This window comes from Nicotiana tabacum, chromosome 6 (genome assembly GCF_000715075.1).
Source record: "Nicotiana tabacum cultivar K326 chromosome 6, ASM71507v2, whole genome shotgun sequence".
Lineage (NCBI taxonomy): Eukaryota > Viridiplantae > Streptophyta > Magnoliopsida > Solanales > Solanaceae > Nicotiana > Nicotiana tabacum.
The window spans coordinates 41,754,786-41,774,280 of NC_134085.1; the positions used below are offsets into that span (position 1 = coordinate 41,754,786).

General features: G+C 36.8%; 1 protein-coding gene across 1 annotated transcript in view; it reads right to left on the reverse strand.

Moving 5' to 3' along the window:
* Nucleotides 1-595: 595 nt before the first annotated feature.
* Nucleotides 596-19,495, reverse strand: part of LOC107806897 (phosphatidylinositol 4-kinase alpha 1-like) — a 34,552-nt gene continuing 15,652 nt past the window's right edge. Inside the window, exons 15-26 of the mRNA XM_075254699.1 lie at nt 19,246-19,426; nt 18,942-19,075; nt 18,700-18,850; nt 12,177-12,443; nt 11,685-11,762; nt 11,505-11,549; nt 10,763-10,935; nt 10,443-10,638; nt 4,920-5,060; nt 2,339-2,547; nt 1,208-1,369; nt 596-1,118 (exon numbers count right to left, since the gene is read on the reverse strand). Coding sequence (XP_075110800.1) covers nt 860-1,118; nt 1,208-1,369; nt 2,339-2,547; nt 4,920-5,060; nt 10,443-10,638; nt 10,763-10,935; nt 11,505-11,549; nt 11,685-11,762; nt 12,177-12,443; nt 18,700-18,850; nt 18,942-19,075; nt 19,246-19,426 — 1,996 coding nt within the window. The 3' untranslated portion in view covers nt 596-859. The remainder of the gene's footprint in view (nt 1,119-1,207; nt 1,370-2,338; nt 2,548-4,919; nt 5,061-10,442; nt 10,639-10,762; nt 10,936-11,504; nt 11,550-11,684; nt 11,763-12,176; nt 12,444-18,699; nt 18,851-18,941; nt 19,076-19,245; nt 19,427-19,495) is intronic.

Sequence of the window (19,495 nt, forward strand, 5' to 3'; positions counted from 1 at the left end):
ATTCTGTGATCGTACATTCGCTCATATATACACTAGTACAGCGACCTATTAATTACAAAATAACCTACGGTAACTGACTACTAACCTATAGCTAACAAAAAGCTTGTACAATAACTAACTCCTTGTACACGTTAGCTTCCCCCGATACTAACTAATACTGAGGTTATCAATCTTTAATACTCAAAAAAATTATTCAATACACTGCAATTTACTATTATTACCATTAGTCTTTAATACTTTATATTACTAACATAACTATTAGTCTTCAATATACGTTTTTTAAGAAAATATTGTTCACTAGCAAACCAAACACCAGGAAACATTTTCCATACAAAATGACTTTGCTGGTCTTTCCGTCTCGACGATAAACCTAAAAATTGTCACCTATTTGATGATTCATACATCTAAACTTTGATTAATGATCAGGGCAAGAAGCTCTAGCCTAGAACCTTGTACATGCTGCCTTATGCTGAAACATACCGCAGAAATTTTCTTTTATCACGTCAAAAAACAGTTTAAAACCCGTTGGATATCAATTGCAGATTTTTCACTCTTATCAGTGTAATTTAACTGATTATACTAGGTTAAGTAGCTATTTTCCAACAACTCACGCTCAACTAATTATAGACAATATCTTTAGTTAGCTTTTACACGCTGATTGGTGCATAAATATTAAACCCAAAATTTTTACAAGCAACTCATCTCTGCAATTCTTCGTTCAATTTAACTAAAGGATCACTTGCAGATTCACGCTTCTACCCCACCCTAAAAAGAATTACACCTATGTGATAGACATTTACATTTTCATAGATTACAAGAACAAAATATACAGTTTCTGTGAAACTCTGCAGCAACTCCCTCACTTTTCGATGCCCTGCTGCATATATTGTATCAAATCATATCCAGCCGTAGTCCACTTGTTGTACGCATCACTACATGCACGAATCATGTAATTGGCTGCTTCACGCTCACTCATCTCAGGGTGAAATCTCTTTCTAAGATTTCCTATGGGGTCACCCCTGCTAAAGCAAGGCAATCCGCTATCCAGCATCATCGAAACTGTATTTATTATCCCATCCATGTGGCGACGTGCAGCAAGGTAACCCTTGACACACAAGCTGGAAAACAATCAATCGAGCCTTAGCATAAGAAAAAAGTAATCCATACAAAATAAGACAGTGCAAGTAGCCCAACGAAGACGACTGACCTTACAAACTGGTACCATGTCTCACTTTTCATTGCTCCAGATGGGTCAATTAATTGAGTCATCTCATGACTCAGCTTGAAGTGAGCACTTTCAAATCGCATATTTCCACCAGGAGAAATTTCCAGGATAAAACCAAAATCAATATGGACAAGCCGACCAGAACTGCAGAACAAATATAAAAAGGAATTCATCAGATGATGAGTCAATATTAACCGACCAATATTGATAAGCTTGAAAAGATATCTATTTATCCCAGTCCCAGAATAATGTATTTACTTCCTTGGAGTTTCCAAACTTCTTTGGAGTGTCCAAAAGTATATGTCTATCTTCATGAACTCCACACAAAAATATGCACCGGCCCATGTGGAAACAGCATTTCGAAAAGGAATACACAGCTATGACGTGAATTAATTCTCATCATTAGGTTCTTGGTATGTTAAAAGACTCAATTAAAACAGGTTTTATTCAACAATCAAAGCAACCTAGAAACACCACCTTTCCTGTTAACTAACCAATTGAGTCCACCATGAGCTCGAACAATGAACACGCTAGCCATCTAAATACAATAGAAGACTAGTTGAACTTGCCTCATGAACAATACTGTTTCCTTGAGTCTCTTAGTTGACATTGCTAAATGCAAATATCACACAGCAACGGCAAGTATATGGCCAATCTTTAGTAGTATATAATTTATAAGGAGAATAGTCGTCTATTGGTGTGCATATTGCACATTATCATTCAGCATCATTGATGTGTGTCAGCCATCTTACCATAGACTAATCTAACCCTTCATACAAGGTCTTCAAATCATATCTGAAAAAGGAGCCTACTTTATGACACATCATCAATCTAAGCTGGAAAGCATGATGGTGAGGGAACATATAAAAACTTATTTTAAAAAACACTTTCAGACAATTCCGAACAAATTTAACAGCAGCTATCCTATATTGTGCATATTTCTATCTCCCCTTTAGCTCATGCACTTTAACTGTTAAAATAATTTGAAACATTTCCACCATGACATGACGATATTTTAGAAGCTTTCTGCATCTTAAGTAACACAAAACCTGACTTACATAAAGTGTAATTTCACAACCATTGGCATTATGAAATTTAACAACAGAATCTTACCTGTCAATCAGAAGGTTCCCATTATGTCTATCCTTAGGCTGAAGCAACAAGCTGGCAACTGCATAACCAGCACTGCTTACGATGAAATTCTCACGAGCAGCTTCAAAGCCAGGAGAGCCGACAGGCCCATAGTCCTGTTGGAAAATTTCATATAGACCACCATCAGTCGTCTCACCCATCTGACTTCTGCTCCGTGTGTTGGGTACAACCTGCAAAGGGACAGATGTGAAAAGATTTTGGAGGCAAAAAGAGCTATCATGACCACATAAAGCTAAATGACCTCATAACCATCGGCTACACGAAATATCATCTTTCCTCTGTATTGTAAAGTAGAAGATACCCCCATGTATCGCATTCTAGGTTTTTTCACGTGTACAAAGATTAACTCTTTAACTAATCTCCAATACAAAACAAAACCATGCATATAAACCACGAACTGTTTGCTGAAAATACTCTATATGCTATAAAAATAAACCAAAGATATGAGGGAACAAGGAGAAGATAAAAGGAAAAAAATTAAGTAAAGCATTTTTCACAGCAACACAGTTCAGTAACCAATATTTAGCCACCTATCCTGCAGGTGAGCATTACATCCCTCTGACAACAATTTGCACTCAAACCTTCAATTACCCATACGATTCAGCAGACAGTTTAACTTTCCTAATTGCTCTCTTAGGTGTCGACAGTGAGTGATAAAATTTATCAGTTGTTACCTCACTGAGATGCTCTTTAACTTCTTACATAAAATGTGTGTGTGTGTGTGTGTAATTTGGAATATTTACCATGCTTTCTGGTAGAGTACTGAAAATTGGACTTACCAGATTTAAATTTTAAAAAACAAAAGGGGGGATTTCTTGGATAAATCTGAATAAATTTTAGATGGAAATACTGGTTTAGTCAGTTTCAAATATCTAGGCTCAGTATTATTAGTGGATGACATGAGAAATGAAGATGTAACACATAAAAGTAATCAATATTGATGAAATGGAGTGTTATGCAATATGAAGATGCCTAACAAAGTAATAGGCAAGCTTCTATAGAACGGAACTAGCAACATTAAATAGCAGCAGATGTTGGGAATTCAAGGGCCAACATATCCGAAAGATGAATGCCATAAAAATACAGATGTTAAGATAGATGTTTGCTCATGTAATATTGGACAAATTAGAATAATCAAATTCAAAAGGGAGTGTCAGTAGCACATATAGAGTATAAACTAAGAGAATTTTGCTTTAGATGGTTTGCCCATGTCCTATGTAAACCTCCATATGCATCGGTTACATGTGTGATATGACGATTGAAGATACTAAAAACATAAAAAGGGGCATGGCGACCAAAAATCAAGTGAAAGTAAGATGAAAGACCTACAATGTCTAGAATCAATGTGAACTTAGCTGAGAGCAGCACACGATGGAGGCGAATGATTCATAAATGCAATACCTACTAGTTGAGATTAAAGTTTAGTTATTGTTTATACTCTTACGCAGGTCCAGCGTTTGACCCGTGTTTTTTTAGTCTGATGACATTTGTATGGCAGAACAGGGATAAGAGTGAGATCTAGAGACCCCTAATTTGCCTTAAATCATAAATGACAACTTATTTAGTAGTAAAAGGAAATGGATCCAAATAGAGCAGAATGAATACATTGGATTCATAAAGCCAGCCCCAATTATTTCGCGAGTGAGGAGTGATTGACTGGCTTATCCATGAAAGAGACTGAAATGCTGGTATTTCAAATTTTCATTGAAGTGAGACGACAAAAGCTTCATACTCAAACACAACAGATCTGACACATGTAATTATCAGTAATGTTTTTTTGTTGTCTCATCATAAATACTCTCTACAAGCTACTTTTATAACTTGGAGAGACTAGATACAACATTAACTTTTCAACCACCTCTCCAACACGAGTAGATGAATGTACAGAAGTTGTACCCTTCACTATGCAAATTAGAAGTTACACAAAATGGTAGCACAATTGGATCTACATGCTCCTTTAGAGCCGGAAGGCTACAAAATATCAGCATCCTACATATATTTTCATTTCTCAATCTTTTGTCAGGAGTTCTTTTAAAAAGAAATGTTGGAAGATAATTTTGAAAAGTGAATAAATGATCACAGGACAGCTTGTTGGCCCATAAATTACAGTGGGACTGAAGGAAACATAGGAATCAAACAGAACGGAAGAGCTTGATTAATTGTCTTGTTCTCCCATTTCAATCTATTCTTAGTTTCCCCAGAGTCTCCGAGTTTGTCCCTACATTTTCTGCAAACTCTGTCATGAGGACATTCCATGATGAATCCCTCAAGGGACTATTTCACAATCTGATTCCCCAAAATAGCAAATCCTACAGAAACAAGGGCATATAGCTAACAGAACTGATTTGGGTAAAACTTAATAGGTCAGTTATGGCTTGTTTTCATCTTCATATGTCTTTTTTCTCCTCTATATTCATATCTATTTCCACTTTATTCTTTTTTCAGATAAATCAGCAGTTTCCAGACATTTCACATATGAAAATTTCATTATGAAAGCATACGCATCCATGAAATCATAGGCAGATGTCATGTAAAGATTCACCTCAATTATTCCTCTTTCTGGGCCAGTTGGGAGAACTCCATATGGAAATAAATAAAGATTAAGCCCAACAGCTTCAAAGATATCTTTTAAAAGTGAAATAACTTGTAAAGCAAGAACATCTTGTCGACAATCATCTCCAACCTATGCCAAAGAAAAACAAAATTTAGCCAATTGTAAAATAGCATAAAAAGATTGAGTTGGTTAGCATACTGAACTAACAAGAGAACTCACGATCAGCGGAGAATAATTCGGCGAAATTATAGGAAACATGTTAGACACTCATCCTGATAATTCCAGAAATCACTATCCTAGCGTTTTACTCATCGAACACAAATTATCAGTTATCTCTTTAGTTACTTATTTTTTATTACTTTAGTATTTGTTATTTAATTAATTTAAAACAAAATCACAATTTCTATAACTCGAAAATTGTTTGAAGCTGTTTTTTAGTGATATTGATAATTATAGCTAAGCGTTAGTTCTCAGTGAGATTCAACTTAGGCTCTTTAGCCGGATATATTTGTAGTAACCGCTTATCCTTTTTAGAACTAGAGTTAGGCATTGATCACAATACTATTTCTGCAGGATCTGAATACGCTTGGGAAAGCTTTTTAATTGCATAAAGTATTCAGGATCGTTGAGCCCATGTCAAATTCATCTACTTACTGCTAAAAATCCATAACTTCTAGATCATATTCCTAAAACTGATGTATCAGTAAGATAAGAAAAGTAACTAACTTTCCAAATCCTCTATAATAAATCAAATGACGTTGTTCCATTATGAAATTGGTCTACAAAGATTTAATGCCCCTAAAATGGAATATCTTACTCATTTTACCTTTTATTACCATTTATGCAAAAGTTAATTGGACTTACCACAATACTTCTGAATTTAATAAGACTATTTCAAAATAAAACATCTGGACAATGATGATCGTAAATTATAAATACCACTATTCTAATTCTACTTTGCCTTTAGTCCTTCAAAATTTATCCACTTTTCTCAAATAAAATTTTTTTCTCAAGCTACCAAATTCTTTTGAATTCATAACAGCAGAATAATTGAACCGACTATTATATGATTAAAGTAGAAACTTCACTTTAGATAGGTTTAAATAAATCAGACGTTTGCCTTTAGCTTTATACACATATCTAATAGAAAATTCATGCAATCCACAAAACCCTCTAATGGAATACAAATTTAAGAATGCTAAAAGTTTGTAAAATGCTTAAGTTGTGTCTGGGCTACAAATTAATTGGAGGAAGAGTCTATTATTCCCGGTAAATGAAGTGTCAGAGATTCAAGAGCAGCAACTCGAGGATGTGAAGTTGATCTCTTCTTACAAGTTACTTAGGGATGGATTTGGGGTCAAGAAATAAGTCACAAAATATCGGGGATGGAGTTCTTGAAAGGTGTGAAAAAAGATTCGCTAGATGGAAGAGCCAACACTTATCCTTGGGCGCAGGGTGATTTTGGTAAACACTGTTCTTTACTCACTACCTACCTATATATGATGTCTTTATTTCCTTTGCCTGCAAAAATTGAAAAGAGATTGCTTCTTTGAGGAGAAACTTCATCTGGGAAGGTAGCAAGGCAAGAAATGTTTCCACTTAGTAAAATAGAGAACTATCACTGTTAGCAAGATGGAAGGGGGGTTAGGTATAAGAAATTTGAGAGTGCACAATAAAAGTTTACTTATGAATGATACGCAGGTTTAGTTTGGAAGAGCAAGTTTTGTGGAGAAAGGTTATCAGTGAAAAACAGGGACAAGAAGGTAAGTGGGTCTTAAAGTGACTTCCCCTTATGATGTTAGTGTATGGAAGTCCATCAACTTTTGGCCTGCTCTTGCCAATTATGTCAATATAAAACTTGGTAATGGGATGAAAACTTCTTTCTGGAATGATAATTGAAGCCATCATGGACCATTAAAAGATTGATCTTTCTGTTTGAGCCAACAACCTGATGCATCTGTTGCTGAACAACAACAACAACCCAGTAAAAAATCCCACAAGTGGGGTCCGGGGAGGGTAAAGTGTACGCAGACCTTACCCCTAACCCCGGGGGTAGAGAGGGATTTGTTGCTGAAGTTAGGGATAAATAGGGGTGGAATCTAATTTTAGAAGGTTTTTGAACACCTGGGAAGTGGATAGAGTAGCTGAACTTCTCAGAAGTTTGGGATATTTTCCAGGAACTACAGCAGCTGAAGACAATTGAATATGACGAAGGCATTGCAAAGGTGTGTACACTGTAAAATAGCATATATAACACTCGATCACAGTGGGCAACAGAGATTCAAATGGCCTTGGAAGGAAATATGGAAAGTGAAGATACCTTATAAGGCGGCATGTTTTTCTTGGAAACTAGCTAAGGAAGTATGCTTGACCCAAGAAAAATTAATATGGCACCTTCTTGTAGTTATCTTTTGGAACGGATGGCTTCGTGTAGTAGTTATCCTTTTGCTTCGTGTAGTAGTTATTCTTTGGCAAAGATGGTGCCTTGTATTCTTGTTTAGGTGCGGAAGGTACCTTGTAATCGTTCTTGGACACTTGTGGCACTTCGTAATTGTCTTTTGACACTGGCACTTGATTATATGATGGAACTGGTGATTTATATGTGAAAAGGGTTGCAGCTGTATTCTAAATGTTTTTTGTGTGAAAACGATTCTAAGAGAATAAATCATCTCTTCCTAGCCTGTGAAGTTACTGACGAGATTTGGCAGCTTTTTTCAACATGAAAGGAATAAAGTGGGCTATGCCAAAGAATACAACAGAACTGTTGGCATGCTGGATTAATACTGGAGGTACTGCTGGACATAAAATAATGGTGGCAAATGATACCTGCTTGTGTATGGTGGACTGTGCGGAAGGAGAGAAACACAGATGCTTTGAAGGAACCCGCAACTCTGTACAGGAAGTCAAGATGAACTGTCTGTTTTTATTTTATTTTTGGTGTAAAAAAGATCCCCTAGATGATGCTGAATCTCTCCACAAAAAAAAATGGAGAATGCTTCTCTCTAGTTACTTCCACCTGTGTGACTTTGACGGTTTGACCTAATTTACTATTTCCATTCTTACTTTTTCATCTTTCATATTTGCAGTTTTATTTCTGGATTCTGCTAGAGCAGATTTTGTTGATTTTGGCAGTGCAGTACGCAGCACCTTAAAATTTTCTGGAAGAAAACATTTTATAGTTTGTCTGAGTACGTCAGAACAGCTAGTAGAATTAAAATCGGAAAAGGGTCAAATATGTCCTTATACTATTGAAAAAGGTCTAATATTACCCTCCGTTATACTATCCGTCCAAATATACCCCTAACGTCATACTATCGGTCCAAATGTATCCCTGACATCATGAAAGTGGTACAAACCTACCCTTCCTCCGTTAACTGCCTCCCTATGAACACATTTTATTGCTACCTCACCATTTCACCCTGTTTGCAGCTACCAAGTTCAATTACTTTAAAGTTGTATCATTATTTTGAAGACTTAACTGCCTCTACTTCCTCTTGCTTTTCAAAATACCTGTTGCTTCTCCGACCGATCCTGGAATTGTACGTACATTTCACTTGATCTTACAATTTTGTGTTTTATTTTGAATTTCCTTGTGTTGCCGCTGAATTTGTAAGACCTATTTAGGGAAAATTTAGTAGCACTTTTATTTTAACATAAAACGTAAAGAGAGAGAAAATGGTAGCCTTCCAGAAATGTGGTTGAAGAGAAAGAAACAAAAAAAAATCAACTCTCTTGTCTAGGTTGTTTTTCTTTCTCACCATGGTCGATTTTGAAACCTTAAACTAGTTTGCCTGTATCTTTGCTTAGTTTTTTTATATAAAACAAAATGTATTTTCGTTCGTATAAGCATGAATTTTGAATAGCAAAATCAGAATTTTCTCGGTTCACGTTGTTTCATATTATCTTTACATGTTAGCATTTCTTTTGATATAGTTTGTTTGTATATCTATGATCTGTGATTTTCTTCAAATGAAAGGGAAAGAAAGGTTGTGGGGAAGGGATGAAAATGGGAGTATAATGGTGAGGTAGCAATGAAATGTTGTCATAGGGAGGCAGTTAACGGAGGAAGGGTAGGTTTGTACCACTTTTATGATGCCAGGGATATATTTGGACCGATAGTATGACGTTAGGGATATATTTGGACTGATAGTATAACGGAGGGCAATATTAGACCTTTTTCAATAGTATAGGGACATATCTGACCCTTTTCCGAATTAAATTTTTGATTGCATTATAGGATCCTTCTTGATAAGACCGGCTTTTTGGAGTTTACAAGTATCATATATGCTTCAATTCAACCGATTGTGCTTCGATAGAATTCTAGGTGAAGTTCCTAATAATGCACGGACGCATATAAATCTAAGAGTGCTCCTAGTGGTTACCTATTTCTCTTTCTTTTTCCCCTTCCTTCCTAAACTCACCGTTGTAAATTCTGGTTATTCCTGCCTGTAGCTTTGTGTCCTAAAGACAACCACACATCCTTATCCTTCCTCAAAAAAAACCTTTTTGAACCAATGATATTTCCAAATTCTCATTTAAAAACAGCACAAAATCAAGGCCCAAAAGACGCCTTTCAAATCTATCAAAACTTGATATTTTCATTGATTTAATGAGAGTCCCACTTGATTTTAAATTCTCGTTAATTATATTCCAAGCCTGAAAATAACCTCCATTTCATTTTTTTAATCCTCCAACGTGCCTAAGCCATCACCCATCCTAATACCATTTAACCTAACAACTTTCTACCCCTTTAAACCCAATTGATCTTTGACTCCTGTTCTTACCTCAGCATGGTATTTTTTTAATTTAAGAAGTCAAGTTTCAGGCTTGGAATATAATTGACGAGAATTTAAAATCAAGTGGGACTCTCATTAAAACAATTGAGCCTAGGGTCTATCAGAAACAGCCCCTCTATCTCGCCAGGTAGGGGTAAGGTCTGCGTACACACTACCCTTCCCAGACCTCACTTGTTGGATTATACTGGGTATGTTGTTGTTATAAGAAGTCAAGTTTCAAACGGTCGTGATGCACGAACAAAAATGTAAAGATTTACAACTCAACTTGTCATTGGCAAAGCTTCAACATTTACCTCAGCATGGCATTGCAAATGAGATGAAGACAATATATATTTCACCCTCTGATATTATAAGCATTGACCAGTCCGAGTTCTATGCTACAACAGTAAAATGTCAAACTTAACCATTAAACTCAAAATAGAGTAATTACCTACTAATCGTTAATTATGAAAAAGACACTCATAAATTTTAATGATTTTCATTCACTTCTTTCAATACTTCTGAAGCAAGCCAGTCAACCATCCACTGGACTTAACTGAGAAGACTTTATGAAGAAGAAATCCCTTTAAATTTATATATATTAGCTGCTAAGCATAACGATGTGGCGGGGAAAAGTTGTGGCAGGAAGGCAAGACCTTAGGCAGATTTACTTTCATCTGAAATAAAATATCTAAGATCAAGATCAATAAAATACACTTATATCCCCAAATCTTACCTTGAATATACAAGCTTGGGGTTTTATGTCATTTTGATCGCCATCTCGATCTGCAACGTTAAATGTGATCATAATAGGAACCTTGGCAGCTGATTGCAAGGGAATTCCACTATCAACCTGAATTCCTTTCACGATTTTATTAGGAGCTGTAGGTAGATAGAGATCATCTCCTTGCATCTCAATTTTCTCCAGCTCCCTAGTAAATGAAAATATGAGGTTTGTTCAAGATAGACAAATATCAGAAGGCACACAGCACCTATATATACAACATATTGTACACAAATCGACAATATTAAATCTTGGTGCACATTTTACTTTACCTCCGAATGCCAGCTCTTCTCTCCTCCTTGGGAAGTGGATAGAGTGCGCCAGATATAGATGTAACCTTGTCAAAGAAATCGAACTCCCTTTGAAACACATCACGAGCCTTTTCATTGAACCCATCAATTATTCGTTGCCTCACGAGAGGAAGCAGGGCCAGAAACGCAGCATGCTGAAGATAAAATACAAAGATATCGACAGTTATGAAATAGTACAAATTAAAAAAAAAAATCTATTAACCACTGAGTGAGAATGTGCAAGAACTTATGAGCTGGAACTACAAGAAAGACAAAATTTGTTGCCTTCAAAAATTTGGTCACCAGTCAACACAAAAGGTGAGAGAGAGATAGAGAGTGTGCAAAGTAAAAGGAAATGCATATCACATGCCTCTATGTGAGAGTTTCAGAGAGAGAATAGTAAAGGTGAATCATACATAAAATAGATAAATGAATCTCCTTATCAGAAAAAGGATGGTAATAATATTGTCGCCAAGAGAAGTCCCCCACCCCCACACACACACACACAAAAAAAAGTCAATTTGGAGGTATTACATAGTCGATAGCTATACTCGAGGGAAATTACGTTTATTATCTGAAAATTAAAGTTTGCAGTTTCCAAAATCTTCCACAACATGGAGTTTGTGCTGCATGCTCACAGAAAGAGGACCAGATAAGAGTGATTAGAAAAAGGTGCATTAGATGCTTTAATTGCAAGAGGTATCAGTTGAAAATTTTAATCTACCTTTGCAGAAGAATCTTTCCCCGACTCCGGCTCACAAGTCTCACCCTGCAAGCATTATTCAGGTTAGTGGTTATCATAGAGAACAAGACCTATGTTCACCATAAAGTAAGAGGGAACAGATTTAATTTTATCATACAAGGATAGCCATCTTAAAACAGAAACAAAGCAAAAGCTTCCCACCTGCAGATTCCATATTAGAATATGAGCGAATATGTCACTCCTTTGAGTAGCTCTCAGCAAGTATCCTTCTACTAATTTCTGCATGGATAAAAATCACATGATTGGGGTCAATCATGTCTATAATATGAAAGATGATTAAGCGTCTGTTTTCATTGATGAACACTACAGATGGGAAGTTGAGACACAAGGTAGGTATTATTGAGACTACTTCGAGATGAAAAGCCATTGTGATAGCTACTGTTTAATTCTACTCATTTTTCATACTACGATCAGAATCATTCATTTAATCGTTTATTATAAGTTATAACCATAAAATTGTGGTTCATTTAAGAATATTAATATCTGAAAACTGACAGAAATACTAAATCCAAGGTGTGAACTATGTAAAAGCATTGAACTAATGAATTAACTTCCAAGAATATATCGCTCTGATTTGCTGTCATGATTAAAAGCAAAGAACAAATTCACATCACAAAGTTAAGTAAAATGCACCTCGTCGTCATATCTCAGGGCCTGCACCAGTTGGGGCATGAAGAAGGTTACTCTTTGAGGAGGATAAGACTCCAACACCCTTAGAACATAAGCCATGACACGTGGATGACCCTTGTATGCTGGTGTGAGGAACTCCAGCGCCTGTGTAATTGAACAAGCAGCCCAGTGTGGCAATTGTTGTAGAAGTGTTGAATTTTCATCAATGGCTTTAGGTGTAACAAAGTATGGCAATGCTTCAGGTATGTGATGTATCTCCAATATACGCGACTGTAATAGAAACAAGATATACATTTTCATCAATCACAAAAAATCAAGAAAGGAAAAAATGGAAACCAAAATATAGTTCACCAAAATGAGTAGCAGTAAAGGAATTTCAGTAACAAGATCAAGTGTTTGGTTAAAAGGACGACTAATAAGATTGTAAAACAGGCCAACTCAGAGAAATAGTGACAAGCCAAGAGCTGTAAACCAAGTTCTATTTCTTCGCATATAAGAAAAATCATAAAAAGACCAAAAAAAAATCGACCTTAAGATGCTTTGGAAGACCATCAGCATCTCAAAAGAAACAGAATGGTTTACGACCAGGTATATCTTCAGCTAATAATATTATCATTATTTCTTACTTTATGCCTTCTCTTGGACTAGATTTATTCATCGGTACCAAAAAAGCTACATGGCCTAACACAATTGTCGTAGTGAGGAGAACAACTGCTCCACAGATCCAAACAATTCAAAAATTCAGGTTACAGTTGAGCAAAATGAGCATGCAATACAGAGAAATTAAGATAGCTAACAAGCAGCACAGAAAACATAGCAGCTATGAAAGATACTTATTTATTTAGGAGAAGCATTCGTCTGAGGTTTTTTGCTTTCAGACATGTAAAGCACCCCTAGAAATTGTATGTCGTATGTTGATTTGTATCTGTCAAGAGATTTGACTTAGACAACTTGAAGTAATTAGACCACTGCAGTATAAGAAAAAATCATGGCAATGAGCAAAAATTTAGTGAAAACACCAAAAGGAAATATAGTGCCATAAAATTTCATGCTTGAATCAGCAAGGCAAATGGAGGCTAATAACTTGTTTGGCCAAGCTTCCCCAATCCTAGAAGCACTTTTTTTCAAAAAAAGTACTCTTTTTTCAAAGTTGAAGTGTTTGGCCAAGCTTTTGGAAGAAAAAAAAAGCGTTATTGAGGAGAAGCAGAAAAAAGTAGCTTCTCTCCAAAAGCACTTTTTTGAAAAGCATTTTTTAAAAGCTTGGCCAAACACAAATTGCTGCTCAAAAGTGCTTTTCAAATTACTTAGCCAAACATAAACTGTTTCTCGAAGTACTTTTGAGAAAAGCACTTCTCAAAATAAGCTAATTTTTGCAGCCTGGCCAAACAGGCTATAACGCAAAAATGACCACAAGAACCATTCAACCAAATCTGAGGAAATGTTTGGTGAAGTCAACTACATTTCAAAACCATTCCAAAGCATTAAGAACGTATTTGGACTAGGCCATTGGAAGCTTTAGAAGCAAACATCTAAACTGGATGAATACTAAAATGACAAATGAGATCATTGATGTAGAAAGCACAACAGGACATCGTTTTCAAGCATGTCCAAAATTAGTGGATAGATTACGTAAATTGAATGATAATCGGTTGGCTCTATACTGTACAAGAAAAGAGATTTAGAATTACAGTAGTCTAGGCTGTCAAAATCATCATTTCTTTCATTTAGGAAATAGTGTTGTTAAAATCATGGAGACTGTCTATATTACTAGCTGGGTTGTTCCCAGTTTTTTGTAATAAGCAAATATATTTTATAAGAAGAAACAAACCCAAAAAAGGTGTCACCCTAAATAACACGTTTACACAAACCCAAAACATAAGCAGAAGGAACTAGCTCTCAGTCCAATTTCTTTCCCAATCTTTATTTTGCATTAAACTCATTTTCCATCATAGTTGACACTGCCTTCCAACCATCATAAGTCACTCTTGTTTACTGCTTCCCCTCTTTCCTATCTGGTGGTTTTTCCTATCTTGGTTCACATCTTTGCTAACTCCTCCATTACATCATGAACAACATTACCTTTTTTAATAACATTTTAAGGAGAAAACAACCGTATGTTTTCATCTCAGATGCCATGATTTGCTTAAAGACTTAAATCCTGTAACTCTGCCATCATGTTCACATATTACCTATTGGACCCTTATTGAAATTCAGTTAACTGATGGGTTGAACAGTTTCGTCGAGAGCCTTTAATGCATTCTTGGTTACCATTCTCCGATATCCAATTTTGACCCACTATCCCCTGTTGTCTTGTTTCAACTGCATCACCATATTCATTTCCCCACTCTTTTTCTAGATTAGAGTCCTCATCTGAGAGTATAATCCCCTTCTCCTACAGAATCCTCTCCAAAGTCAAGAACCAGTAAAGCATTATGGGTTATCCTTCCTCTGAGATCAAATTTTGACCCTCTATTCTTTGTTCTCTTGTTTCAACTCCATCACAATATTCATTTCCCCACTCTTTTTCTAGATTACAGTCCTCATCTTAGAGTATAATCCCATTTTCCTACAGAATCCCTCTCCAAAATGATTGAGCTTCTTGTCAGCCAGATCACAGATCCCCAATAATGCACCATTTTCAGATGTTTCATATGAAGTGTTCCTTCCTCATTTTTTCCTCGTGATCCAAATATTTTTACTGAGGAAAGGTCTTTCCAAGCAAGGAAGACCAGATAGAACTTGGAGCAGAGGAAATATTTTTTTTTTGAGAATGGTAACATATTATTTAATCGTAGCACAAAGGCTGTGCTAAGGCCATATATACATATATCAAAAAGAGCAAAAACCACGGCTATCTTCTATCTCCTACTACAGTGATCCTATGATATCTATCATTGAATCTACATCCTGTACAAAATCTTCCTTACACCAAAAGTGAAACAAAAATAAGCAGTTCATCTTGATCTTCTGTAAGGAATTGTTGTGTCCTTCAAAACATCTACTGTTTCTTTCCATCCAAATGATCCACCATATACATCCCGGGATGGTCTTCCACCACTTTTTTTGTTTGATCAGGTCTCCAGAGAAATTCCAGCAAGCAAGTAGCTCCCCTGTACTCCTGGGCATGGCCCATGACAGTCCTTTCATACTCAAAAATAGGTGCCATAAAGCTCTAGCAAACTGACAGTGTAAAAATAAATGGCTACTACTTTCAGCCTCATTTCCACACAGATAACACCTTGAACACAATGGCATGCCTCTTCTCATTAGATTGTCTTGTGTTAGACAGGCATCCCTGGCTGCTAACCATATAAAGCAGGCTACTTTAGTTGGTATTTTGGCTTGCCATATTGTTTTCCAGCTCCATAACTGAGTTTGCTGGCCTTGATGGTTGAGCAGTTTGTATGCTTAGTTCACTGCAAAAGAGCCACTACTATGCCTTGTCCATTTAACCCTATCCTCCTCCACTGTAGTTCCCTTGAACTGATCAAGTACATTCAAAAATTCAGTGAATCTAGGCAATTCCCAGTCATTTAGTTCTCTTCTAAAATTGAAAGTCCATCCATGTTGGTCCCAACTGTCTTCCACCGTGGCTTCATTATTCAAACTCAAAACTTTCATGTCACTAAAAAGGTCTTTCAAAGGTCCATGCCCTAGCCAATTATCATTCCAAAAGGATGTTTTCCTCCCATTCCCTACTACAATAGAAACATTCTCAGCAAAAAGAGGCCAATAAGCCCTGATGGACCTCCAGACACTAACCCCATATGTTGTTGTCACTGCTCTAGGTATCCATTGTCCCTCTAGTCCATATTTTTGAATGATGACCTGTCGCCATAAAGTTTGATCTTCCCTGTCAAACCTCCAAAGTCATTTCATGAGTAGGCTTTTATTATGTCGTCTCAAGTTTCTTATGCCTAAGCCCCCAGATTTCTTGCTTTGTGTCAAAACCTTCCAGTTAACCAAGTGATAACCTCCCTTCTCTTTATTTCCTTGCCAGATGAAATTCCTTCTCATAACATTAATCCTTTTCTCTATTTTTGTAGGAATAGGAAAAAGAGACATCATGTATGTGGGAAGTGCATCTAAGACACTGTTAACCAATGTTACTCTGCCCCCAGGGATATGTACTGGCTTTTCCACTTAGCCAATCTTTTCTCACATCTTTCTAACAGCCCACTCCAAATGTCTAACGACTTGTTTTTAGAACCCAATGGCATACCTACGTAGGTTGTAGGAAGAGTTCCAACTGTGCATCCAAGAACGCCTGTCAGCCTTTGTATATCAGTTACCTGGGATACAACTGTCAACTTTTGAATTAAAGGGCCCTGTTACTGAGCCCACATGCCTAGAACTCTCTTTTATGAAAATAGGGCTTGTAACTATATCATCACAAAACTTAGGCCGTACTTCCACTACTGCATCTTCTTGGAAAACTTTCACAATCGTCGGAATTTCACTCCACAACGGCAAGGAAAAAAGCATTCCTCCTTCTACTTCTACGACTCTAGGGATCTTTTCAGCCGGTCCCTTAACTTTGATACGAGCCCATCTCATGTGATTTCGCAGTTGCGTCTCTTCCTCCGTCTCAATCCATCCACCACATTTTTCTCTGATAGCTTTCATGGTTTCTGATGACCATAGATGTAATGGAAGTCCGAGAATCCTCACCCAGATCCAGTCGAATTTTGTTTCAGAAGGATAACAAGCTACTGTCGGGGACCACCAACTCAGAAATAGAGTAGCATTCTTCCATCTCTAGGTTTCCTCCATAGACTGTTCCGCCATCCTTCTGGTTGGGAATTCGAAAAGAAATTGTAGTCCATTCAGTTCATAGACTCCAATGGCATTACTCCACTTGTTGTTTACCCATCTTCGAACCTCTGTGCATGAGGGAATTAAATCTAGTTCTTTCGAGAACTTGCCGACGATGCACCTATTCAAAAGACTTTTGTCTGTTGGCATTGAAGCAGCAATTTTGATAGGGCTGCTTTCTGGTTGAATAACTCTGATGTTGGCATTTGATTCTGACCATTTGGTTGAGCGTAGAGTATGAGCAAAATCATTATGTAATTTTGGAACCTCTATTGCTCTTGTAAAGCGAAAGTTTCTGTGAATGAACCTTTCTATTTTAGAGGCTCTCTCTCCCCACCTTGCATTTAATTCAACTTCAGGTAGAATAACAACTGCTCTGCTTTCCCCACGTACAGAAACAATACTAATAAATCTCCCGTAACTGTTGTATTTCTGTGAGCAATAAAAGTTGAATAAATGATCCCTGGTCCTCCACCTATTAGAGACATTACCCTTTCTTTCAGAAGCTTTATGCAATAAATCACATAACCACAAAAGAATTTTTCTACTGAAAGTCATTCTTCTCATCAGGTTTCTCGTGCGCTCAACCCATTCAGACCACGATTCTCCATCCATATGCTTTTCCGTTATATCATAAGATTTACCCCCCCCCCCCCCCCCGCGCTGTAAAGTATATTCTATTCTCTATAATGAAGCTGCGTAAACCAAGTTTATAAGCAATCGCGTAAATGATTGGTATAAAACACAGTCCCTCCGCTGCCGTAGTCGCCGGAAAGAAAAATATGAGTCAGAGAAAGTTTTTCAAAAAAGATCTTAACTTAAAGAAAAACGGAAAAAAGTTCTAAACAGAGATCACAGTGGGTGAAAACTCAGCTTCAGCTTCAGGGACAGATGAAAGGATTCCGATGAGATGAAACACCAGAGAAAAGTAGTTCTACGATCCTAAGAAGTAGGAAAGAGAAAAACCTTGGGTAGTGTGCCTGAGAGCATTTTTTTCAATTAGAGAGTGAACATGTTTGTCGGAAATGCAAGGAAGCAGAACTTCATCCAATATTTCGGATCAACTTCAACTCTAGTCTTATCAAAATGGACTTCATCAACTCCTTGTCTGTTAAATAGGAGCGACATCCTACATAAATATTTTGTAATGTGGCATCTTCTCCATGCTTATACAAATAAAACTTTACTTCTCAGAAAAAAGATGATACCAAGCCATATCTTACAAGCATATTCTACAGGAAGCATTCCTCCATCTTTTTTGTTAAGAAAAATGTATTGAACATCTGATTGAGGTGGCAACTTTGGTCTAATTAAAGCATCATAACCTTTCTTTAAGGTGTAGAAAATTTCAGTCTCCACTCAAAAGGAAAAGATGATAATTAAAAAATCATTAGGGACATCTTTCTATTTCCTGGTCAGAAAATTTGTTACAGAGAACAGCCACCATATTATTGAAACTAGTTATGAAGCAAAAGTTACTTGAGAATGTTTGTCGTGTGATTCACCAAGGCCCTTATTTTAGGCGCTTTTGCATAAAAATTTCAACAAAATAGACAAATAAGGCAATCTTCATCATCCTAAAGTCAACTTCATACGCAATTTCTGTTTCAAGTCATCTTTATTCTCTCTTAAAATGCATACCATTCAGGCACATTCATTCAGGGTTTAATAGAAAACCGAAGGATATGATAAGTGGGAATGAAAGACATACTTGCACCAACTGTGTTACTTCAGTCTTCAGATGATTATTTGTAGGAAATCTTGCAGCCAGACACAAAGCTATCCGAGGATCCACAGAAAAGGCAGTTCGAGCAAAATCGACCCATTTGTCGGAGCTGATTTTAAGACGTGAAGTGATCTCCCTGATGTTGGAAGAATTAATAACAATAGTGACAACCACATTAAAAGAAGTTAAAACAGGGAGAAAAACAATCAGTAATCATTGTGCGTTACTTGACAGTAGGTTGTGCCCAGACATCAAGTCTGTCAGCTTCATGCTGGCATAACATCAGAAGCAACTGTTTCCGCTTCTCCCTTCCAACAGTGTAGCTCTCCATTTGGCCCCAAATGGGATGGTATTGATCTCTCTGTGAGCATCATTAAGTTCAAAAAAGAGCACAAGGACCATAAACAATTGTTTGCAATTAGAGAAAAGAAACTGTTCCCACGACAAAAAATAAAGATATTTTAGGCACAAAAATTTTCACAAATGATGTAAGAACCAAAGTTTCCAGCGCCTCGATTATGATTATCTCACCACATCATTCAAAGAGTTTCCATTTTCCAGTGCCCGTCCTCTGGAATCAAGTTGGGGAGTATCTAATTGCTCATTCAAAAGATGATGGACAAACATAGAAACGGATTGTGCCTCACTCAGGGCAAGGTTCTTATTCATATCATACCACTCAGGTTGGTGAGCAAACCACCCCAATGAAGCCCTGTAATTGAACATCACCAAATGGTTGAATGCATCAGCAAATCAGCATACTCCTAAATAAGGCCTAGTC